At 44.2% G+C, this 25,932-nt stretch overlaps 1 protein-coding gene across 3 annotated transcripts; it reads right to left on the bottom strand.

The window, feature by feature from the left end:
- Positions 1-80: 80 nt before the first annotated feature.
- On the bottom strand, positions 81-25,691 carry LOC131879359 (uncharacterized). 3 transcript variants are annotated; one of them, XM_059225659.1, is made up of 5 exons: positions 24,992-25,691; positions 15,921-15,995; positions 729-2,252; positions 442-643; positions 81-367 (listed from the first exon to the last, which is right to left on the bottom strand). In XM_059225659.1, the coding sequence occupies exons 3-5, from the start codon at positions 2,211-2,213 to the stop codon at positions 213-215; spliced, it is 1,842 nt and encodes a 613-aa protein (XP_059081642.1). In that variant the 5' UTR covers positions 2,214-2,252; positions 15,921-15,995; positions 24,992-25,691; the 3' UTR covers positions 81-212. The 3 variants fall into 3 exon arrangements, with proteins under 3 accessions (XP_059081642.1, XP_059081644.1, XP_059081643.1); XM_059225661.1 differs by lacking the exon at positions 15,921-15,995 and having other exon boundaries at positions 24,992-25,629; XM_059225660.1 differs by lacking the exons at positions 15,921-15,995; positions 24,992-25,691 and adding an exon at positions 13,326-14,153.
- Between the last annotated feature and the right edge of the window lie 241 nt (positions 25,692-25,932).

Below are 25,932 nucleotides of genomic sequence, written 5' to 3'. Positions count from 1 at the left end.
GAAGAAAACATTTTCTTTGATTTATGCTTTCAGGTATTTCTCATGCCAGCTATTGTACTTCGCAATTAAATGATCCTATATTGTGAATTGTAGTTTATTTAAGAGAACATCTATCACAACAGCAAACAAGAATTAAAGAGAATATCATGGATAATCTGATACAAAATTAGTTAGGCGAATGTTTAGGCATATTGGGCTTCTTCAGGTCAGCTTCATTCCTCAAAACTGACGGCCTTCTTTTTCAGCTGAGTGCGTCGTCCAATCACTAAAATAAGCGATCCTAACTTGACTTCCTTGAACATGGCAATGGCTTCTTGGTGTGTCATCCCTTGAACGGGTACACTGTTTATCGAGAAGATTTCGTCCCCTGCAAAAGATGATTCATTTATTAGCCATAAGACCACGTGCTCCTTTTCAGGTAAATCAACACGTGATACCCACCTTCGCAAAGTTTGTCCAGTGCTTGACCGTTCGGGAATATCGTCTTGACATAAATCCCCATCGATCCTTTGGGACTGTCTTTTCCTCCGACTATGGAAAAACCCAAGCTCTTCTGTCCGGGACCCTTTTCAAAGGAAATGGACTCAATGCTGAATTGTTGCTGGTGTTTGTGTCTAGGTAATGTACAAAACTTCGAAGACGTCTGAAATAGACAAAGGCATCGATCGGTGATTTCACGCCCAAAGCTCAATGGTTGCCATCAATATCCAGAAAAACAAATTCAATACCTTCTTCAATGTTCCATTTTGAGTGTCGTCAGACCCGTCTCCATCCACTGAGTCACCCTTTTTGACCTCGGTAGTGGAATGTGAGAAACCGCCCTTGAGACGAGGGGATTCCGAACCGGCATCTTGATGGTAACTTCGTCTTTGGTCTTGGGCTAGTTTCCTCAACCTTCGGCTTCTTGGTAAAGAAGTGGTATGATATGATGGGTGTGGCGTGGACGATGTGGCAGGTATGAAACTCGTCGGTCTGGGCGGTAGTGGAGGAGGGACCGCCCCTTGGCCGCGCTCGGGAATGGGTCGGGCGGGCGGTTGAGGCTCTCGATTGACTAGGTTGACCACTGTAGCGATTTGAGATCGGGGCGAGTAGGTGGTGTGATCGAACTCGGGCGTGGCCAAACAATGCTGAACAGGACCATATTGCTTCTCATACACACTTTGAGGACGGTTACGCCCCACTGCTGTCCGACCATATATGGCAAAATCTTTGGGTGACAGTCCCACCGTGGTGTTCCCATAATGGGATTCTTCCAGGGACGACGTCACGGACGTATTTTCTGAGGAGCTAATGGAATGCATGGACTTGTCTACGGTCGGACAATAGCCATCGTATCCCGAATCTTGATCGTGCGATAGTGAGGACACGGTGCTAATGTTACTGTGAGTGGGTCCTTGGCCCTCCGATGAGTCGTCGGAGATGGGCGGAGATGGACTGGGTGTGTTGCTCCAATTGGTGCCCAACCTTTTCTTGGTCCTCAACTTGGCTGGAACTCGGGCTCCTGTGCAGTAAGGGTTCGTGGCAGACACTATCATGGCACTTTTAACCTGACCCGAGTGTTTGGTATGAATAGGATCGGCTCGCACAAACACTTCCTCATCATCTTCATCGTCTCCGTCTTCTTGATCCGGATCACCTTCATGTTCATTCCCCTCATTACTCTGGCCAGCCACGACCAAAGCCTTCTGATGATGTAGATCACCTTTGAGGCTACTGGAGCGCATAACAGGTCTGGTCGAACCTGACGAAGAACTGGATTGGGGCGAGGAGGAGGACGGTGTGGAGGAATGATGTTGATGCTCTTGTTGCCATTGCCATCTATGGGCAACTCCGTGACCCTGCCCATTAGAAGATGAAGAGGACGATTCGCCCTGACTGCTTCTCCGTTTTCTGTCAAAATTCCATTGATGTAGCTTGTCGCGTATGTTGCGGAACTTGGACAACGAGGCTTCATCCAGCGTTGTCGTGGCTACTGTGATGTTCAATTCGCCGATGCCTTCATCAAAGTCTTCCTCTTCGTCGTCAGAGTCCAGGTGAGATGTTTGGTGATGGTTCATGTCCTCGCTGCCCAAAGCATCTCGTTCGGTCATTGACTTGGACCTCGTGAGGCCGTTGAGGACATCGCCCGACGAGAAACTCGAGCAACGCTTCTTGATCTTCCGCCATTTTCGGGCCAAGGATCCCGTGCCTTTTGTCATTGGAGCAGGCGGCATATTGAGTAGATATCTTATCCTCTAGTTCCTGGACCCAATCTGGAAAAAACGACAACCATAACAAGAATCAGTTCTCCAATTATTTCTTCCCAACCTGATCAATCGAAAACATGTAAATGAATTCACAGAACAGATAGCCGAGTTGTTTGTCTCGGTGCTCCGATGAGTTCTGACCCATCCTATCAGCACGAAATGACCATGCATCAGGTTGTTGTTCTCCAGAGATTGTGGCATTTATGCTCTTCATCCCCTGGGGTAGCCAGATTCCTGTACTGGAATGAGAGCTAATGGTAAGCAAGGTACCAATCCGTGAGGGTGAGGGCTTCTTCCACCCTCAAGCTGATTGAAACCTAGAGAGATCGATGGTTGGATGGATGGGAGAGGGTTGCTCATCAAAGGTGTTGTGGCTTGGTTCCAACAACAAAAAAACAAAAATCCACTTGAACCGGAGCTCCCTCTTGGTGGTCATCCAAACTCAATGGGAGATATTATCCGAAGCAAAATGCCAGAAAATGACCAACAACCTCGTACTCGAGCTCACTTTGCGGGGATCCATCGGAGGATTAATTCTGTTTTCTTGCAAAATGACGACTTTACAGTAGCAGCTCGCACCTTGGCATTTCAAGGATTACATACTTAACGATCCTATCCTCTCCAAAGGACTTGTGCCAAAGGGATCTCTGTCTCAAGCCATTCTAAACCCACTTGGCCAGACAAAAGACTCAATGGCAATAATGGGACTGAAGGAGCCCTTTTAATGACTGCATGGGGTCTCGGTGGAAGTGATGTTAGTGAAGGTGGTGGTGGTAGGAGCTAGAGACTCGGACTACTTGGTTATTAATTTCAAGGAGCTTTATGTGTTTCCGTGTGTTTTGCTCGTAACTGTCAGGCTTAAATGACTTCTGTCAGAAACTCGTGGATGAACTGGAAGTTCTCAGGCATCACTTTTCTCAGGACCTTCAGCTCGTCGTTCTTGGCTAAATCATGACACGACCAACGAAGGAGAGTTCTCATTTCCGGTTTTCCCTATTCCTACATGTGTACATGTGTATGTCGTACATGTTAACGTTGGGTTTGGGTACAGTTGCCGGTTCCATGGATTGGGTGTCAAAGCACCTTTAAATGTTTTGCTGTCCCTTGAAGTTCATTGAACTGTGTTGGATGAAGTGTTATCGAGTTTCCTCAACGTGGTGAGAAATTTCACATGGATTCGGTCGGAGTCACATGACATTTGATTTCTTGACCCCGACCTCTACATGTATCATCCTCAACCCCGTTCCTCTCTCCACATGTGGCTGGAGACTCTCATATGTCTTGCCATATGACAGATATGTTTGTCTTGTTACCATAATGAAGTGCGATAAACTTTTATGGTGTGGCCAGGAAATGGAACTTGATCCTGATTTGAGTCGTTCGCTCAGGAGGACATCGTCTCTCGTTCGTTCGTCGTTTTTTTTTGACCTTTTCTAAATGATCTCATTGAGGTGAGGAATGGCTCGATTTTATGAATAATCCCAACTTATTCCGAGTCTGCCTTTGTGACATGCTCGACTTTGCGGAAATGCTCATCCATCAATTTGGAAGCGGGCCATTGAATCAAGACGCTCAATTTTTCGAGGTATGGGGCATAACGAGGACCCACAGAAACGAACCAGCACCAACAGCAATAGCAACATCATCATCATCCTCATCCACCACAGCCTACAAGCCAAACATATGATTAAGACGTCTCCTTGTCCTAAGATGGAGAGAGAGATTGATTTTTGAGGACCGATGGATCATGTTCAAGTCAAATTATGACTTCTTCCGGAGCAACAACGAGACATGTTGTGCTGTCTAAGCTAACGGAAAAACGAGAATCCCCGGGATTGATTTGACCCCGAGAGTCCAATTCCGATCCAACTTACATGGTATATATGCAATTGTGGCATGTCAAGGATGAACTTCAGAGATACGTGGATGGAAGACTCATTTGCAATTATTTTGATAATGGTTACCCTCGAGATGTTGTGGATAATTGGTCGGCGACTAAGGTGAAGCAAGCAAGCAAGCAAGCAAGCCAGAACTTGAGAGCACCAACTGTGCCTTCAGGTCCAAATGTGTAATGATAATTCTCAATGAGTCAACTGACTTGAATGGAAACCAGTCGGTGAGAGTGACCTGATCTTCCCAAAGGCGCCCAATTAGCAATCGCCTCGGACCTTTACTGTATGTATGTAGTATTATCTGAATGCGCTTTGAGGGGTGAATCTAATTCAAGGTTGTCCTTTATGTAAGAACATGAGGGTAGTTTACTTTGGCTTTTCTTACAAGAACCCTAAGATCCCTATCCCCCTTCATGGCTTAAAAAAGAAGATTCTCAATCAGCTATATATTACTCACCTCATTAATGAGTTCTTTTGTGTTGTGAATTGTTTCATACACACAAGGTTGCCCTTCTGTTCCTTTCTTCAAGGGATAATTGAAGGAAGCAATGAAATTTGGATCCCTCATAAACTCTGAATACACGGAAAAGAGGGAGCCTTTTAATCTCATTACTTTCAAGGTGAACTTGTCACTCGGGCTGAGAGGGGCTTGTTCCATTTTCCTTGGCATCTTTCCCCAATGGGATTGCTGGAGATCATTCTAACACCCACGTGACCATTTGAGATTGATGGAGACGAGACCAGTAAATCAAGGAGGAGGATAGACTCGTGATTTGCCAACTCAATAAAAGTGTTAATATTGTTTCCAAATAAGGAAATCTCCGGCTAGCCGCATCTTCCATCCATTGATTGTCCGCAGTGCCAAAACATGGCCAGGATTGGCGTTAAAACGGTTGGAGCTTGCGCAACACCTCAGCATCTTCACTGAATCAATCGCCGATACAATCTGGAATAATCACTCCAAGTCTGCATGGGAAATCGATTTCTTCCCCAAATCTGGCACCTCGGAGATCAATTCAATCTTAGTGTTCGGTTCGACTCAGGGCAAGACCGTTACAAGACAAAGGATAGATGATTGTACTTGCGACGCTATGTAGGTGAGAATCGTCCTTGTTATCAGATTCACCTTCCCCTCACCAGACTCCAATCGTCGACCAGGTGGGGAGAAAAATGTCCGGAAAATTAATATCCGGTGCCTGATTTTTCACTCAAATCAGATTTGTGCTCATAGCTCCAATAATGGTTGATTTGTCGGCCACGGCCTCCTCCGCTTCCCTAAAGCACTGCTATCTCAGGATGGTTGCGAAAAGATACCACCTTAAGCCTCCAAGGTCGGAGGCCGACAGAAAACGATCTTTTACTTGCTAACCCGAAAATTACTCGAAATGAGCCTCCTAATATCCTCCTTATCTGGAGTGAGTTTTCTGCAGTACAGACAGTAGGCAGGATCTACCTAGGATGGGTAGGTAGGTAGGCGAGGTGCTAGACGAGTTCAGGGCTGACTAGGTGGCTTTGCCATCCATTCCGAACAGCATGCTGCCATCTGGGATCATCAGCACTTAAGTAAAGCACATAGACACGAGGAGGGCGACGATGGTGGTGATGATGAAGATGATGACGAAGAGAAAGAGGAGGAGGCTCGATTTAAGGTCTAAAGGTCTTCTTTTGGCTGGGTTCTCTGGTGTCATTTTCTATAGACTTAAACAGATCTCCTTATGGCCGTGTCAAGGTGAAGTGAGAAGACGAATGTCCTCCCATTGAACCGTACTGTACTCGATGTACGATGTGTTCATCTTCACTCAGAAGCGAGTTCAACGATCGCCAGACCATCCATATCATTTCTTCAAACCATCATAACTGGGGTCTTTCGGAGGCAGAACCTCATCAATACCACATGAAAATGTTGTGGTAAGCCGCCTTCGATTAGAACTGACCAATTAATCTTTGGTTAATTACTACTTGGAAATTCTAAATCTGACATCGTGGCCAATTTTCTTGCACAATCAACATTGGGGTGAGCTAAATTGTTCGCTCGAACAAGGATGTCGAGAGAGCGAACCGCTTTTCCATCCTGGTTATGAGTTGGTTCAGAAAAAAGAAATGGTGCTGATGGTAGTACCAACCACCAACCCAAAGGAAACGACAACTGCCAACGGAAGCCTTCAGGGCTCAAGAACCATCCTTGCCCAGGCAGGCATCTATGGAAACTTGTCCATCCCCCAACGTACCAATGTACGTAGCTACCATTCCAACTCCCAAATGAATAACATGTGCTCTCCCAGAGATCAAACGGAAGTCGCTCACACACGTCCCATTTCCCACCTTGAGCGGTTCAAAAAGCATGAAGATCTCCGAGGGGGGAGCAACGTTTTTGTCAGTTTGTATAATTGCCTCCAAAATAAAGTGAGTTTCCTCTTAGGGCAAGAATCTAGATCGACCGATCATCCTCCGTCAAATCTGGATTAGGTGGGATCGGAAAAATCTTCTCGAAATGGCCGCACAAATCTTTGACAGTCTGACATCGACTTAATTTCCACCAAGTTCAAGGTGAGAGATCGTAGGAAACTGCTGAAGGGGAGGAGAGAGAAAAAAGATTCATTTGGGAGCGTGTAATGCCATTATTTTCCCCATATTCCACTTTATAAAAGCCGAATAGCATTTTGGAATGAGTCATTGTGGGCTAAACAGGCTTGATATCATCTTGAAGCTCCAGATGTTCAGAAGTGCAAAACTTTGCGAAAAAAGTAGCTTCATTACTTGAGCACATGTGTTGTTGCCCTTGAAGTAAAGCATGCTCAAATGAAGTATGGTCAAATTATCCACGTGCTAATGTTCACGTACCTACAATAAGATATGCAGTTTTCATTCTCAAAAAAAAATCCCTCGGACGAAAGGAGTCATGAAATGAGAAGCATTGCAAATGAACACAAAGCGAAGATGGACGGACAATGCTTTTTGAGGAGTGGACGACCATGACATGAAATTCAGATATGGTTCGCCAATGTTTGCACAGAGAGAAAGACAGAGGATGGAGAGGAAGGCTTCCAAAATGTGTTTGAGGGGTGCCATTTTCAGGAATTCAAAGTACAGAAGTCTTTTTCTTCCCCTTCCTCATTTACAATACATTGTTCTTCCTCAACGGCATCATTGTCATCTTCCACCTGACCATGACAATCGTTCAAGATAAAAGTGAGGAGTCTTTCTGGCGTTGAAATGAGATATGGAAAATGCTATTACAGGCGATCTTTAGTATAAAGGGTTGTTCTCATAGAGGCCAAATGTTCAGTAGGTCAGGATCGAGCAACAAAAACGGAACGAGTTCTTGGCAATCCTCGACCAAGGGAGATTTGTAGATTTGTTCATGATTCGTCCTTGGTCAGCGGAATATAACTGAATGTATCACGGTTAAAATCAACCATCTCAGCCATAACAAAAAGTAACTGGTTGTTTTAGGCAATTTGACATTCTCTATCGGAGCAGAAGAGTGGCCTTTTTTTTTTGTTCAAGAAGCCCTGTGGTGATCACAGTAAACAATGATGATTTCTGGAGGGCTCTTTCCATTGATTGAAAATCAAATTGAGGCGGATGCATCATCTTCCGAAAATAATTATAGCCTGACAGGGATATCGATCTGGATCAAATCTCGGTAGGGTGTAATTCAAGCCATCATATGTTGTCTACGTAGAATTTCGATTGTCGTGAAGACACGAAATTCGCTGACGGAAATGCAAGATCCTGGGCAAAAAAACGGGCATCAAGGGTTGTTACCCGGTCCATTAACTGGCAGAGAAATAGCAAAACGACACTTCCTTATTATTTACGAGATCAAAATTGATCCCGATGAGTTCCTTATTTTCGATTTCAAAGTGTTAAGAGTCATTTGAACATGTGATGCTAATTGAGAGTGGCATGGTTTTTTGGACGCGACGAGTGACGTTTGGCGGATTTGTTTATGAAAAGAGGTCATACATGGCAAGAAAAAAAACGGAAGATGTTGTTGAATGAAGCCCCAAATGAAGTTTGAATTCCTTGTTTGCGTTCAGATTATTCATGTATGCATGGTATTAGGAGAAGGATGAATACTAATGAGGCACATGGCCAACACTTCACCCATAAAGATCCTGTGTCGTCGTGTCTTAATCTTTATCTCTGTTTAACAACATTCTTCCGGTTTGACAACCCAGGGAGAAACAACCATTATTATTAGTGATTTAATCACCGTCTGGAATTTCCATCCTTAACACGTCTTAAAGACCGGAAGTGAGTGAGAACATGCATGAAGTGGCAGTTCCACAACATCTCCCCATGTCCCAAATGATCCAGTTACACCATATTGCAACGTTTGGCCATGGTTCTATGATAGTTTTGACGTGTGAGTTTGATTATTTTCGCATGCAATTTAGATCCCTTATGATTGCACGTGTTCCACATACACGTCCTTATATTAGGCTACAAATGACCATTGGAGGCTTGCCATGCTTTTCTGTGCCTAGTGATCGTGCAGGAATCCACTGGAGTTTGGCAAAGAACATACCTAGAATAAAGCATCATATCGTGAATATATATACATATACTGTTGTGAATGCGCACAAACGGCCTGAAAGCGATAAATATGCTCGTAAACATTCTCGGTAAGAGGAGGTTGACGTGCGCATTTGCTCGTAACTTATACCACGCCAGTCGGATCGAGTTGCTAGCTAGGTGACTTAATCCAATCCGGGAATTGGTAAACGCCACTCCGCAATTCCTTGATCTCGATAAGAAATCCAGCACGAATTCTCTTAATCTCACGAAGGTGGCTTCTTTCCAAGCGCAGCAACAACAACAACAACAATAACACCGGTAATCATCGGCGTCTTCGGTGAAAAATGCAGAGCGTGCACATTTCATTTCAACAGGGGTTTAGAGTTGAGACTGAAGCCTTGGATCACGAAATCCGAGGGTTCTCGCACACTTTGATCATCGCAAAATGGATGGCTCCTTATCCAGCCAGGATACCGAAAACGAACGAAGGCTAACATTTCAAGCAGCTTCCCTCTGTGATGTGTACGCAAAGGTAACATGCTCATAAATTACATCAACCTCTTTTAATTCCACACCACACTTGCCTAGTAGGCAGGGCCGTGTTCACCTGACTCAAAGATCTGCAACTCTGCGCTGCTGGCTTCCAAGCGGACCCTTTTGCTACTATTGTACTAGCCGATGTGTATTGCTTCGCAGATTACTTGAGTAATTAATCCAAAGAGCTCCTCGCAGCCTGCTTTGCTTCCCATAACAATCCGGCATAGAGTCAAGGTCGGAAAATTGAATCCAATCTGATGTCCCGCATATATCAAATCCTCCCCGTTTTCAAGCCCACTTGTTCAATGAGTGTGAAGTGATTAGAGCTGTTTCCCGTCGGATCGACCTCAAGAAAGAAAGAGGTCGTCAGTGGCAAATGAACTTTTGATTTAGGGACAACTTCACTTCAGGAAGTGGTGTTGGTATGAACGTTAGGATCAGAACCTGTTTTCTCGCTCGCGGACAAGACGCCTTGAACACTGAGGGGATCGATTGAATACGACACCTTTACCATTGCTGAACAAAGACCTGGGTCCGGTCATGGGTCATAAAGTTGTCAATCACACCCCTATTGACACGAATTCGGCTGTCCTTTTCATACAGGATGATTTTGGGCGAGGACTCAGATAGAATCTTTGGATTCTTGTCAATCGTGTTCTTAGTAGACGTTCTAGGCGATTCATTCATCTTGAAGATTCAAGGGTCCGATAGAAAATCCCTTTTGGAGAGAGAAAGAGAGAGAGCAGACTTATGAGTTATTGTTTCTGGGGCAAGCATGAACCTAGGTACGTCTGCCAGTGGAGTGAAGGTCAAATTTCAGCCATTTGAGATCCGTTAAGGATACCTGAATGATTGAACAGTGTCAAGGTTCAGAGTCGATTTTGTCCAAATTCATCGTTCAATTAGACGATTCGGGTCGTCTCAATCATGTTGGGCCAACTCGTGTCAAGAGTGCAATCTTCCCTGAAGATCTACATCTCCCTAAAAATTGGAAGGAATTCCTCCCCAAAAAACCCTTAATGACCATTCATCAGGTGACTCGACAAGAATTGCGTTACTTCAGGAGCATTTACAATACTACATGGAAGGCTTCTTGAACGAGCTTGGTTAAGTAAGAGATCAGCCTTCACCCTCACAGCTAGCGAGCGACAACTGGGTTGGTTGACGGTAGGGGTCCCCATAAATGTGTATTTCGACGGGTTCCAAACTCTTTGGAGAGCTTCACTTTGTTCAATGCTGTCTTCTTCAATTACTACTCTGGCCATAAATGTCTCTAGAAAGGTTGTAAAAATGCCATATCACCAGTCGGAAATCTCTCGGCAGATGAGAGCGATAGCTAGACAGGAGCATCAATATTCCTCAACAGAAGTACATATTGAGCCACTATTCAAAACAAAGCTTTTCAATGTAAAAGTTTTCGAGCTCATCTAATACACAAAATCGGCAGTACTATCAACTGGATTCGACCTCTGCTCATACGGCAGATAAGAAAAAGTGGGAGACTTTTTCATCGAATTTTTTCGAGCCGAAGCTACAACGACAATAATAATAATACTGCCACGGTAAGGCTTCCTCTGAATACCATCTAATCAATTTCTCGTTTCATTTTGTTCCTTGGATTCCCAAGCCAAAAAAGTGAGTTGTCGTATCGCTTGAACCTGGATGGTCCGAGGGTTGAACTCAGTTCACCAACACTACACGCCTGCTGCCTCCATTGTCGTGAGACTCAACCAACAACCAACCATTTTACAAGGAATTTCTGTTGTGGCTATCAGATTGTGCACTGATCAAAATGTTTGTCACAACAACCTCTTTTGACGCGGTTCGGATTCAGGTCAAATGAGAGTCCATATGTGAAGTGGCACAAGTGCAACATTATAACTATAAAAATTGGTTTGAACACGGCTTATTTGAGAATGAATGACCTTTTTAGACAGTGGCATGACTGTTTCAATGTAGCTGGGCATCAAAAAGATTTCCGAGAATCATTGTGTGTGTGCCTTGTGCCAGATCTTTTTTCTTCTTGGAATTGAATAGCTCGGAATTCTTGTTCCATAAACATATGATTTAACCAAATTGCCTGGTTTCTCTAAGCTCAAATGAATAAGGTATGTATCACCAAACGAAGAATTTCGTCGAAGGGTTCCTCATGGCTCTTTTTGCCTTCCGATATCTATTCCGTGTCGGGACCAAAATGAAAATTTCGTGTCTATTTCCCATCATCATTCTGTCCCCAGAAGCATGGTAGCAAATGGCATTTTTTGCAGGGCATTTCTCAATGTGATGGCTTGACACCACACGCCATCAAGCGACTCTTATGCAAAAAAAAGTCATCCGGCTCTCACCCCCCCAAAGATTCATTTCTTTGGTGAGCGGTCTCTTCATCCATTAATAACGGAGAGGTGAGCAATCCTATTTATTCTATTACCATTCGACCAACCAGAAAAGCATCACCCTCTTCCTTTTGGGGTGGATGACAAAAGTGGAAAGAATTTTGTTTGCGCCGATCAGTTTACGCTCGATCTGGACAAAACAACTTGTGGACAGAAAAATGAAGGGAAAATCACTGAACCCGTTCTGAGCCGATTCCTATCCGATTCTATCTTTACTGCCATAACATCACATTTTGGGGTGCAGTAAATGTCGACATTCTAATAATTTGGTTGGACGATGTCCGAGGTTTAATCTCCATGCTTTGATCCAAGACAACGGGTTTTCAGAGGTGTGAAATTTGAAATTTTCGAGACCGAAGATTCGTGTTTTGAAAAAAAGCCCATTCACAATTGATCACCCTCAACGTGACATGGTCCTTGATCCCACCGTCCAAGGAAGTATGATTCCCAATCACTGTTTTGGCAGCCAAGTCGGGATAAATCAACTATTTGGTTGTGATGGACTTTCGACACTTGAAACTTGCTTGACCTTCAGCCCATTCTCTCATTCGCATCGTCTCATTGCTTGGATTGGTCGTCGACAAGCAATCACATTTATCGAAATTGACGGGCAGACAAACGCCAAGTGTGAGCAGATTTTTCCTCTTATCTTGTCGTCAGATCTTGCACTTCAGCAATTTGCTCCACTTCAATGTCCATTGTCTCGTCTTCGCTTGGTCCAGGTTGTTCATTATTTGAAGACAAAAACGTCTAATAACCCTTCTTCCTAGCCCTCATCTTGTCCATGGTCTGATCCATCTGACCGTTAGAAGAGCCACATGCCTTTCTGCTCGTGGCTATCATCGAAGAGGAGGAGCCGATGGCAGCAAGCCTCTATTCTAGGAAAAAGCTGCATTAGAAAGACGGCAATTAAAGTTGATATTTGGGAGGGAAACTATGTGGATCAGATGTGGATTCGAGTGAAGTGTAATGATAAGACAGGTGCAGAAAGAGTTTGTTCCAACTTTTTTATGGTCCAAACCACTTCGGGCATGATGGAAGATTGTTTATAGTGGGTGCTGGGGACTCAAAATTGAACGAGATGGATGGCTTTTGATCCCGCGAGTTAACCCTGGTTGCGGGAATCAAATTAGAATTACACAGCCTCTCTCGACAACGAGCTTGTGTTTGTGGTTAAAATAAGAAGTGATGGGCCTCATCTCATGGTTTTTATGTCCCATTCAAAGATAGGGAAAGAGATTTGGGGAAGCGAGTGAGGAAGAGAGAAATGTCCCTTTCCCATTAAAATTTGAATCATGAACACTTAGACAGGATGCAAAGTGTAATTACGGCCATCACGTGAGAGATTGAGCATTTTCCTGTACTACAAGAGCGGAACGATCCCACTTCAATGACCAGATCTGAACATGGACATGAAGGATCATCGAATGCGTTTCCTGTGATCAATTTTCCCCCCGAGGATCATCTGGCATCCCGAAGGTTGAACAATGATATCAGAACGTAATGACCATTCAGCGTTTTGTTGACCCTTTGAACCTCGTGATGATAACAAGTTACCTTGGTCCGAGAATGATGACCTGTATGTGGTTACTTTACCGGTTTAATCAGCTTCCACGGACACAAAACCAATCCCAAGACATCGCGGTAATTCATCAACAAGCTACGGCTTGGTGGCTCTGAATAATCAGTAAACGACCTTGACTGGCAACATGAAACTACCGACCTATACTTACCTATCTAAAGGACGAACCTGCCCTAGAGTAGGAACCGAATCACGAGCGTCAATGTTGTACGACGAACTCATAATCAGTCAGAGCATTAAAAGTCGCCCCCGTCTATCCGCATCCGTCTTCCTCTTCACATCAGATGAAGAGGGGGAAAATCACGACTCCAATTTTAATATCTTTCTTCCACAACAGTTCCAAAACTTTTACCATTCCCAACGCTCGCGCCACGCTCGTCGGATTCCTTCTTCAAACAAAGATGAGGATCCTTTTGGCTTGATGCTTTATATTCACATCTGCCTTGTCACTTTGGTCATCTAGGTAGTACAAAACACATTTCAAAGAGAATCGTCACTATACGTTCTTGTCGAGCAGGGCTGGGTTGGTTGGATGCTGGGTTTTGGATGGTTGGCTAAAAGAAAGGTTTGCCAATGAGGAAGCAGAGTGTTGTTGTCTTCCCCTCAGGAGAAAAACGACGACTCATGGGGTCTCAAATTTTTGTTGACACGCACGAGATCAAAGCTAGAAGTGAAAAGGTGACCAAGCCAGGTTCAGCTTGACCATGCTTTGTTGCCTCCAACGTGGTTCCTGACTGCCACATTTGTCAACCTAAAGCGTGTTCAGAAATATGACGACCAAACATGAGGGCTTCGTTGGCGTTAGTTGGTTCCATCCAACGAATTGGGTTTCAAACAAAGGATTTACATTCGGGGGCTTCGGTGTTTATCTGCGGATCACGATAAATCTCACACTCAAAAGCAACCCAACGACACCACACACGCTTTGGCAATTATTCTTGATACAACTAATAAATCAGTATCCTCAGCCACTTCAAACCCGCAGCTGGTTGCATCCTTTCTTGGCACTGGAATCCTTAACAATCACGGATTTGACATTAATATTCCACTAGGAGTGGAATGGCCATTGCATTTGGGGGCATAAAATTATCTCATGAGACGTTGGGAGACCCGACTTTGAATATAACTAATGCCAATTTGAGTGATCTTGAACATGGCAAATCATTAGTCAGTATCCCGCAAGTTACGAAGATTGACCCCATTTCAAGATTAGAATCCTGCATATTAAGCAGTTCATTCTGATTGGGAACACGGAAACTATTAGTCAAGCTCAAGAAGAGTGCATACAACCGAGGGGATGGATTCCATTTAGCTTTGCATACCTTCCGAGCAAATAGTCGACTCCGATTTATTGCTGTAATCTTCAAGTCAGCAACGGAGACACCTAGGGCAACCACGAAGTTATTCTATATTCTAACTTGAACTTATCTTCAAGCCCTGGAATGAGACCTCCCAAGAGACGAAAAACCAATCGAAGCAGCCCTCACTTGCTCAGTCTATCTGTCTCGAGAATTCGTTGTTGCCCTCCAGTCAAGTTTTGGGGAAAACAAGTCGGGCAAAGTTGGGAGGCTAAGCCAGGTTTGCCTAATTAGAGGTCATTTCCATCGGTGGCCAAGCCCATCAGTCTGTGGTTGGTGTCCATCAAACCTTCAAGCGACCCGTGGAGATTACACTAATTATCCGTGATTGAGACATACTCGGAAATGATGGACTATGACTTGTCCAACCCTTTAGGGTGAACTCCCAGTCGGTTCCATCCTCTGGGAGGTGGTTCGAATCCCTTTCTAGGGTTTTTGTATTATTTTTTTCTGTGGCTTGATGTCAGGGTGGCCATTCTCTTTCCTTTTCGACAAATTTACATATGACATTGACATTTGAATGTGTTAAAACGATATCTCAAAATTGGTGGCTGGCACCGTGAAATCATTGGAAAACATTTCAGAGTACAAAACACATGTTCCCCTATTCTAGAAAAAACTCCTTAATGATGGCCTCCATGCATGCTTAATGCATTGTTCTTCAACCCTCCCCCTTGCTCTACTCCCCCACTCTTCCTCTTCATCATTCACTACGTAGAGGGGAAGGTATGATAACCCCGAATGAGATCATGCTCTCGCTTCTTGTCACATCGATGCAATACCTGAAACAAGTGCCTGATTCGGTGTTATTGCACTGGTTCTCATTGCCATGCCCCCGAAAGGCGATTTCAAGCCACGAGCTGCCCCCCTCATTCCAAATCTCATACAGAAATGAATAGGTGGAGGGGGAATAAAGGAAATAGTCAAAATAAAGTGACATTCATTCATCCACGTTAACCCACCCTCATCAGACCGATTTTTCCGTCCTCCTCCTCCTCCTATTACTTTTGGTATCTATCCTTACTCAAGATAAAGCCAGTTCAACCCATATACCCTATACTCTCGAGCACATCTGACCCAGAATGTCCCTTCTAACGAGCCCTTATGTATCAAGCGAGGATGGGTTGAAGGTCTTGTTTTTTAGGCATTCAAGAACAAGAGGTTATTGTTGATGATCCAGCTTGTGAAAGGGGCTGTCCCAGCTCAAAATATTACAATTACAACATTACCCAGCCCCAAATGAGATTACACATGGTGAGTGCAGTAAATCAAGCTCAAAATTTGCGCACACCCTCCCACGACTCGTCCGTAAAGCAACGAGCATCAAGGGTGTGACCTCGCCAATACCACATGGATATGAATTTCGACTATCATCTGCAGGCTCGTACCTTTAGCATTCCAATGATCCCATGACGATTTCTTCCGGGCTCTGATTTGTGGAGGGTCTCAAGTTCAATCCAGACCTGGAAAAACATGGTGGGAAATTCTCTGTCAAACGTGGGCGGACTAGGGACTTCTTGTCCGAAGCCAGGCTGGTTTCAAACTCATCTGATATTTTGTACTGTCAACATGTTTCAATATGCCCTGGGGACAAAACACTTATCATTCTACCCATGGATAACGCCAAATCAAGTCGTAGTATCTTTTGCCAGAAGTAGGTAGTTCTGTAAATTGGCGATAATAGCGGTTTGGTAGCTTAGCTTTTCAGCCATCGTTTTTGGGTGAGTTACCCCAAAAGGCTCCGACCACTCGCACTTTTTTATGAGCTTTCAAAGACGCCATTACGTCACTCCTATGAACAATTGAAACTGCATCGTGCCACGCCCAAAAGAAGAAGCGAATCCTTTTGAGCTCATCTTTGTCCTCCTCCTTTGTTTGGGCCCTGTTTTTTTGCACTCCACAACCACCGGGACTTGGTCAAAGGAGTCATCACCAACATCATCGTCATCCTCGCCTCCATGCAACCAGGGTTCAACACGCCTACGCAGCGTCTTTCATGGTTGATTGTGCCAACTGGTTTTGGGTTACGGTGAATAAAAGCAGGAGGCAACAGCTCCACTTGCAACGTTTCGTTCAGAGTGATGTCCCTGTGTCCCCAGGTATATGTATGTAGATAGAGGTTTCAATCTAGCGGTTGAGGCTTTATCTGAGCTAGACTCTGATTGGTTTACTGGGTCACGCAGTCGTTAATAGCCTCAGGTCTGCCCTTCCAAGATTAGTTTTTTAACAGTGTAAATGAACAGATGTGAGCTTGTGTTTTATCTTTAGAGACCAATTGGACCTGTCATGTCCTTGATTGTAAATCTGTCACCAGAGGAGGCTTTCGTGTTGCCACATGCATCCTCGAAATGGGGTTTGTTTCTACCCGTTCACCTATGCCAGCACCGAACGAGGTTATAATGGACAGCTGTGTGTAAACTGTGCATAAAACTTTGCCCAACCAAACACTCGTGACTGTCTTTGTTCTGGAGGTGGGAAAATTCGGATAAAAGTTCATTTCCTGATGGCCACGACTGGGATCTTGGGGGGCGAAGGCTAAGTAATAATCATAATAGGAATAATATGATTATTAATAATGACATCTTTTACCACAATGGGCCGGAAGACTTGAGGTGTGAAATCGATTGGATCACAAATTTGCATGCAATTCAAGGACAACAACCCAAGCAGCTTTAACACCAGAGGGGTGGGAGTGCAAGGTCAATTCATCCAGAGTAATGAGACCTTTGGGCTAGTGTGCAATTTTTGATCGCAAGAAAACGATATGCCGATGGCAACACAAAGTAACTTGGAGGAGAAGATCCATTGTTGTGTGGCATCATCGTGGGCTGCAAAATTGGATGCCAACCCCTTTTGAGGCGACACAATGTCTGGACTTTCTGGACAAATTACACTCATCATCAATCAAAATAAGGAGCGCTATCCCATCTTGAACGACTCCTCAAAGATCCAGTGTAGTACAGCAATATTTTTTGTGCCGCAATATGTACTCACTCACAAAGAGAAAAATGTAGTCCAATGAATACAAGAGCATTGAGCATTGCACAGAATATCAATCACTTCGTTGCTACCGAGAAACCGAGGGATAAAAACGAAAACGCCGTCTCGATGGACGAAGATACTGGCAAGCCATTTGGAAACCCAAACGCGTTTCAGGTGGAAAAAAATCCGTCGGAATCTCCATAATTGGAAAGATGGCCAGCTTGTTTTCACTTCAAAGGCACGCGAATCTCTTGTGCTCCAATGGCTATTCGTGGCACATTAGATAAAGTGGCTTTAAATCCCCCCAATATTCACCTGACACACGTCGTTTTCACCTTCAACACCAATACCCAGCTCCATTGCCATGGTAAACCTATAATGGTTGTTCCAAGAGGCAAAGAAAATGGACAAGAAAATAGCTTCTGAAGACTTATCTGATCGACGTTCAAGATAACCACAGGCTTTTCCGTTGTGGAATCCCCAATCATAGATGTCAAACTGCCCAGCTTAAAACCGACCTAAGCCTCCTAATGAGGATTCTCTCTGAATTTGCAACATGAGCATCTTCACATTTCTTCGTGAGTGCCTGGTATATGGAATGTGGTCTGGAGCATATCTGAGACCGCATGCCCGAAATATATGCCGATCATCAATAGATAAGCAGGGTGGAGAAATTTAAATATAATTGGGTTGGGCTGAGGTGGAATTTTTCCAATCATCTCACTCCTTTCCATTGGATATTGGCAACGAGTCTGGATCAGGAGTTAAAAGCCGGTGTAACAACTGTTTTTTTAATCACTTTCAACACGCGATACGACCAGAGTCATGACTTCCAATGTTAGTTGCTCATTCGTAATAGGATTAAAGATCTTTCTAGACACGATCCAAGGCTTGGTTTCAACCAGAGGAAGACGAAATGAAGGTGAAGAAGCTCGCATTGTCAATAATTATCGCGTTCTCTTCAATCCCAGACAATCGAAAACAGTTAGTTAGCCCTGGTGGTTTTTGCGGTTTCGTCGTCCATCCAGGGATTCTATCCCTGCAGTCGACGTGGTCATCATCATCATTTTCTTGTACCGTAATTAAGCTTGACTAATGACAAAAATCAATGACCATTCGATGCCGGGATGGAGTGTGAAGCAATCCTATGTACGTCACGTCGTCACCCTGAAATTCTTGTCATATTTCATCACCTAGGAGACACATGTCCAAGTAATTGTCATCAGCTGTGTGGATTACGAAGTGGTTTGTGTCTAGTCTGAAGACGCTTCTTTGCCTTTCAGGAAAGTCAATCTAGGTCGGAATGTCGATAGTAAAACAAGAAGAAGCACCATTACCACTCCCTGGGTGGATAATTATTCCACGGCGAGCAGCCAACCTAATGCTCAAGTACAGGAGTCGAAATTGAAATTGGTCTGGGGTTGTTGTGCGTGTCAAGAAATGGGTCGATTGACCTCTCGGGATTCTAGATTCTAGATTCTGGCTCTCAATACAACCCCTCCCTTACTTCTTCCAACATTTCCAACATGAAGATGACAACTCACAGGTGTTTGTTCAAGGGTGTTGGGAGAAAGACAGGTAAGAGGAGACCACTAATACGTTAAATCATCTTCATTTTGTGGTTGTACCGCGGCAACCAGCACGCTGAGTTTCTCACGTTTTTCACAAATGGGTCGAGGAGCGTAGAGAGAATAAAGCGCCTCATATTGGTGCTCTTTCAGGACTAATGCCATTGTCAAGGACTCTCCTTGAGCGCCATGAAATATATGGCCATTCTCTGCAGCGTTTCCATTCACCGAGGGTTCCCGGATATGTTTGCTTGCGTTGAAGATTTCCCCCCACAATTCAATAAAAATCACCGTGTTGGAAGTTAATCAAGAGTTAAAAGCAAATCCAAACACAGCTCGATGTCTTATTCTCACTTGCCCTCTAAACTCGGATAACCGTCGTAAACGTTTTAAGACATGTTAATGGAACAGTGAGAGAGATCCATTGGCATATTTGTGCCTGACCAGATTCTTCAATGAACATTCGAATTGTGTGAATGACGGTGCCTTTTAGATCAAAACCACCTCAGAAGTTCTCCAACCACTTGAATACCGATCTACCGAGAGTACTCTCCGTCTGGGCTTTGCACGGGATGACATCGAGATTTCTCGGCTATTCTCCTCCACTTCCAAAGGTTTAAAAAGCCAGTTTGTAGAGCTCGTGAGAGGTCTTATACTACACTTGACAAGCCCTGGTGGGGCTTGAACAAAGACCCAATCAAGGGATTTAGTCGAGGAATCCGATGTTCGCTTGCATGCATCCAACCAACCTGGATGAAGCGTGTTCTTTCTACGAACACGAGATTCTTAAAAGAGTCAGACTGAGGCTGTTGGTAACAAATCCGATATCTTTGATTAGAGAACGAAAACCATCTCCAGTTTCACCAAAGATGGCTGCCAAGCAACACGGACTTTACCCCTGGCTTCATGAGCAGATCGAGCTGATACGCACTTCAATTTCTCATGTGAACCTCAAAGTATGTCGAACTTGGCGTTATGGATAATTGGATGGAGTTGTTTTGAAGATTCGAAAATCGAATGCGGTCTCAACTCTCAACCCCCTGCTCATGAAGTCACAAAGATAAAGATGTTCCTGGCATTGACTATTTGTAAAGCCAAGTTGACATGGGGGAATATTGATTTCCCACGTTGGAGCCAATGGCTCGGTGGCTCGGTGGTCACACCAGCAATTTTGGCAGCACTCGAATGGAACGATCTTGACTAGGGAGGGCATTCCTCAAGTTTCTTGGCCACCCCCAAAACAATTCACATGTGATGTTCTCGCATGACTCGCATCCTGTCAAGGAGACCCATGAATGGCCACGCACAATCACAGTTATTGACTGTACATACTACGAACATACCGTCCAGAATGTATTTAAGACGACGGTCCTACGGAGGACATTTGCTCATATGTACGTACTTGCAAAACATTACGAGGACCACAATGACAAATTCCCTCGATTTAGAGACATTCATGCCAAAAGAAGTTAAGAGACCCTTCGTTTCGCTGTCCGGATAGGTTGAAGGCCTTTTTTTCATTTTCATAGCAATTACGACTGACAAATTTTCTTTATTATAATGACACACCCTATTAGTGTCTCTTCAGGCTCCCGACTATCAATGACAGCAGGGTGGATATTCATGGAAGCAGATTCTTTAGCTACTTTTTCTTCTGGCCGACTTGGTCCGGATATCTCCGAAGATATCGTTCTTGGTCTCGAGCTTTGTATTGGAAGCAAGCGAGCAATTGTTGGTATCTTTGCCATTAGGTCGGTATTGTGGCAATCCATCTTTGACGCAGCTGGACATCGCTTCAAGTTTCAACAAAATGACGGTACAGACATAAAACAAGAGGGTACTACTAATACTCTGGCGAGGATCTCTACTGGGGCTACAAGCTACATACACACTAACAAAGGCGTACCAGGGTAGTTGGGTTTTACTTAAGGGTAATCGAAGACTTGAACGTAGTATTCTCTCTCTGTCCAGGGTTCAATAGGAAGATAACAATCGAGAATGGGTTCCGCTTCTTGTAATGTACTGTACGAGTACATCTGGCCAAGTTCACTTCCAAACTGAATAATGCTCAACTGATAAGAAGGACTGGAAATCCTTGGCTAGAAACTGACCAGTATTCATTCGAGCCATGGTTAAAATGTTATAATTAGTCCCAGATTTCCTCTTTTTGAGCAGTATCTCCGTAGTTAGGGGGTCATCATTATTTTCGTACTTTCGGAGGGAGTTACCCCAAAGCCTTGGAGGACATCTTGTTGAATAAAAAGTGTCTTAATGTGGTACCATATACAGCAAGCACATCATTAATCAAGTGGCTTGCCGACTCCCGAGTTGAAATACGAGCTGGAAACTTGACCATTCTGAAGATTTACTCCCCAGCTCGGGTATTACTATTTTATACTCCACCTGGAAAACCTGTCCTGCGGGTTAAAGAGTTTTGTCTAAAGGCCAACGGAAAGACTGATTGTTATTCAACTCATATGAGATTTACGAAATGTTTTGATTCCATCTTGATCTTTAGAAGCAACATCTCCGACTTTAAGATCGTTAGTGGCTGTGCTTAGGATGATGGATCTTTTTGGCACCTGCAACAACGGACTTGGTCTAAACATGGGCCAATGTATTGCTGAAGTAAACGGTCAAGTTCAAATGGCGACTCCTAAAATAAGTATCAGTTTCGTGAGTCAGATGGTTTGGGGCCTTGTCATTTCGGAGACTGATCAATATCTTCTTGAACTATTCGTTTCCCTCCCCAAACAGGCCTACTAGGAGGAGACATCAATCAAGCACCTTTGTGTGAAACACATATTTAAAAATGGGCAAAATGAACAACAGAAGCCAATCGTACGGACATTTCGCCGGATTTGGGAATGATTCTATCTTTAGGTCTTGTGGAAATGTATTGATTATTTTCCGACTTGAGCGCCTCTTTTCAGGCCATTCCTCGAAAGTTAAGGGATTTGACATGGGAGTTTTTTAGGATGCTCCACTCGCCAACCAAGAGAAATGAAACATTTCCACTCACGACCATTCATTAGGCCCCAACACGACAATTATTGCCTTCTTTCAAGGGAGTTTCGCAAGCCTAATTCCAACACCCCAGGACCCCCAATGAAAATCGTCGGAGAAAATTCAGCGCCGCTGGAAAAAAAGGCCTTGCCTTTGAAAGTGTGTTTGATCAGATCTGACTTGTTTTGGTCGTTTGGAGCAAGATCAGTCGAGTGGGTGAAATAATAAAAACGGTGCCATTGAAGCTGTCATTATTAAGCGTGAATGTACCGGATGCTTGTTACACAATTGATACATGTTAAACCATAAAAATTATAGGGTTAGTGGCCCTTCCCACTAAAGGATCCATGGCTTGATTTACGATAGGTAGATTTAAATTAACGACCGGACCTGGTTTTCAGACTCAACATCCCATTCAATCCAATTCCCTTGTATGCTTACATTATTTGGGTCAATGGCCTTGATACATACATAGGTAGTATGTGAAGGTGACAACAAGTTTTCCGTCCGACTAATAAGGTCCTTTCAAATCAAGTCATCGTGGGCCATTGTTTTCGTCTTTTCAACATGAGCAAAGAGAAAGAGATCTTGTAGCATTGATCCAGTGATCGGCCATGCACTTCAGAAATTGAGCGTGTTCCAAATTCTTGAGATCAAAAACTCGATTAGACCACATTTGACAGCCATTTCCGACAGATCCCTTATGGATGAAGTTGTCTTTATCGCCGTCGGTCGAGATGCACATGCCTCATTGGCTCAAAGTGGACCCACTCTCAAACCTCAATGGCGTCTAATCCGAGGCATGCCATGAGACCGGAGGGGGGCTTTTGTTGACTGTTTTCGTTTCTAATCCAAACATGAAGAATTGGATAAATGTCTCGCATCTAATGATGTTCTCGGCATCCCATGACGTGCACAAGTCCATAAAAATTGGCTGACTTGGATTGAGTAAGAAAGACAGACGCGATTCACGGAAGTTGACCGATGGAAAAGTCGTTCACTTTTTTTTTGCTGGCAACCTATTAGATCGATAGCGCTTCGTTCGTGTGGAGACAAAGGTATCTGTAGTAAAATCAGCCTTGCCTGCATGAATGGGTCACAAAAAGCGGCTAAATTAAGGCCTCCTACAATAGGCCAATGATGCCCATTTGCTCTCAATCAGATTGCAGACGGGTAGGCATCAAAATTATCAAAGCCATTGTAGGCGATGAGTTCGTAAGCTTGAATTGAAGAGGAGGTAGTGTTGGAGGAGGAGGAAAAGGAGGAGGAGGAGGAGGAGGTACTTGAAAGAGAGGGACAGAGGAGAGTGACAACGAGGTGGTTTTTTGGCTTACCAATGCCAAGAATTAGCAACACTCACACTCATATAAACTCGTCAAGTGAACGTATGAACCTTACGTCATCAGTCGGGATCAGATCGTGAAACAATGGCTTTTCGGGATCATCTCGAATACATCAGCAACTTTAATTGCTGATGGTTGCGATACGCCAAGATTGGAATGCAATCCAACTCGGGTGTTCAAGGTCGGCGCTAGAAATCATTTCGATATTGGACCTCAATCTGCTTGCTCTATCGTGCATATTGACGAAATCTGCCATTAGACTGCCATTTGTATTCCTTGCTTGTATTGGGTGCCAATTGAGCAAATCATCATTGGCATCATCATCATCATCATCCTCATCATCTGACCCGTTTGAGATGCCGAAGGTCGCATTTCTCTCTATCATCTTCCCTTCACTCGTTGGCGACTCACGTTTCGAAGAGAGAGAAAGAGACAGAGAATTCACCTCGAATTTGATGTCTTTTGTTTTGCCTCCTGCAACATTCATGATCTTGAACGAGCAAACCAACGATCTTTGATCGACTAAGCAGGCGTTGAGGCCAGCTCAAAAGGTGTGATATAAAATTGATCGACCCCCGTAGGACAATCTAAAGGTCACGCCATGATTTCGGGATACCAAGGCGGTGCGATTTAGAAATCAAGTCCTGATCATATTCACACTTCATGATTCAGGTATTGTCTCGCGCCACCTTAGAACGTCCATTTTTTATGTCTTTCTGAATAAATGCCATTTATTTTGGGGGAAAAGAACTGAAGCCATTCGGACAGATGTGCCCTTTGGGCAGGTAAGCGAGGATGGAGATACAGTGGCCAGGGTCCTGAATATGTTTGACATGCGGAGAATAAAAGTACTCCCGCATGCAATGCCATCCACATCCAGCATGCATTTGGACGTTTCATCGGGCAAAAAGATGAATTACTGGACCTTGATTGAGTCATTCGGACTTGCCAAGCTCGCTAAATTGGATAACAATCCCTACCATTGGATGCATTCCAGTTGCCATCAAAATGGCATTGTGGAGGGACGCCAATCCTCACAAAGATTTGGAATAGGAAAATGGCACAAAAAGAGTCAAAAGCCCTTCGAGATCGTATATGTATTGTATACGATATTGCTGTAAAGGCAAATACCACAGAGTGGTTGGTGATCTTGATACCAGATGCATACATAGGGGTGAACGATATTGGCGATAAAGTGGCGCGTTGTTTTTTCAAGATCAAGGTTGAGGATGTTGATTATGGACGCTGCCACTCCAATGATGCTTCAAGCGTCGTGGTTGGAAAGGAAGGAGTCGAGGCCCCCAAAATGGGACGCAATTTGAATAAGAACTACGGAGGTTACGGCTTCCTACTGATATCACACTACTGCAAACCCCATGGATGCCACCATAAACTGACGAGCTGAATAGTGACTGACTGCGAACTCAACTGGGTGATGGCAATTTTGTAATTGTACCAAGCCATACACTTGCAATTTTGGAGTTCGTTTGGCGCAACTTTGCTTTTGGACTGGCCAAAGGGGTCGAAGATAAACACCGAATATGAAATGAGGATGCTTACCGTCGTCAAGGATGATTCTCACACTTTCGGTTTGTTTTGATCTTATTCAAGCGCACAAAATTGGCTATAAATCCACCACAGCCGACCCTTGACCGCCAATCACACTGTCTTTTTGAAAGGTAGCTTTTATCAAGGGAATCGTTATTATAAACAGGTGGTCGAAGTTCCCACAACCTGACCAACAAAAGATGGGCTGAATTGGAAGAATCACCGATTTCCTGTCACTGGCTTTGTCCGTAATTTTTCAATCGTTCAGAACGGATCGGGTAAGCCAGCAACAAGAGACACTCAATAGTCACTTAATTGTTCCTCTAAAACAAGAGTTTCCCATCAAAAGAGACTCTCCAATGCCACAACACAGCACTTTTTGGGTGTCTCACTACTCCTTAGAGAGCTGGCTCATGACTCAAAATCCACCCTGGGATGATTCACACCCATAAAACCGTGTAGTAAGCAATATGACTGCTCTCCGGGACCAAACGGAGAATGGCACGAAATACAAGCTACGCCTCCTTTCAAGAAGCCATCCAAGCAAACACTGCCGAGGTTTTTGTTATGGACTGGAGTTTCCATCCAGAGTGACTTCAACTCCCTCAGCCGCTTATCTTCTCTACATTCGTAGTGATACGTTCTCGACAGAGCTCGGATCCTCGCGGCTTCAGCCGGTTTTTGGAGCTCAGACGCGCGCTCTTTGGATGTCGGAGGAGGAGGTGGATATTTTACATTTGGTGAGGGTTACCAGGGAGGAACCACAGAATAGAACTCATCCACCTCGAGGCGAGCTGATCCTTCAATGGAACGAGCAGTTCATGATCTAGGGGCCAGGCAACTCCATGGATGTAAAGCCAGTCCCTACACACCCTCCATTATGTCCAACAAATGCACAGTTTGTTGCACGCAATCCATGTTTTCGAAGATAAAAGAGAAGCCAATTTTTGTGC

The sequence above is a fragment of the Tigriopus californicus genome, chromosome 4 (assembly GCF_007210705.1).
Source record: "Tigriopus californicus strain San Diego chromosome 4, Tcal_SD_v2.1, whole genome shotgun sequence".
Taxonomy (NCBI): Eukaryota; Metazoa; Arthropoda; class Copepoda; order Harpacticoida; family Harpacticidae; genus Tigriopus; species Tigriopus californicus.
The sequence above is the reverse complement of the archived record's forward strand: the minus strand, read 5'-3'. Positions and strand labels throughout refer to the sequence as shown.

Excerpts from the sequence above, each read along its gene's own strand:
- LOC131879359 (XM_059225659.1), bottom strand. The coding sequence starts at position 2,213 with ATGCCGCCTGCTCCAATGACAAAAGGCACGGGATCCTTGGCCCGAAAA. Across the intron at positions 644-728 it reads AAAATGGAACATTGAAGAAG|ACGTCTTCGAAGTTTTGTAC; the intron begins GTATTGAATTTG and ends TGTCTATTTCAG. Across the intron at positions 368-441 it reads ACTGGACAAACTTTGCGAAG|GGGACGAAATCTTCTCGATA; the intron begins GTGGGTATCACG and ends CATCTTTTGCAG.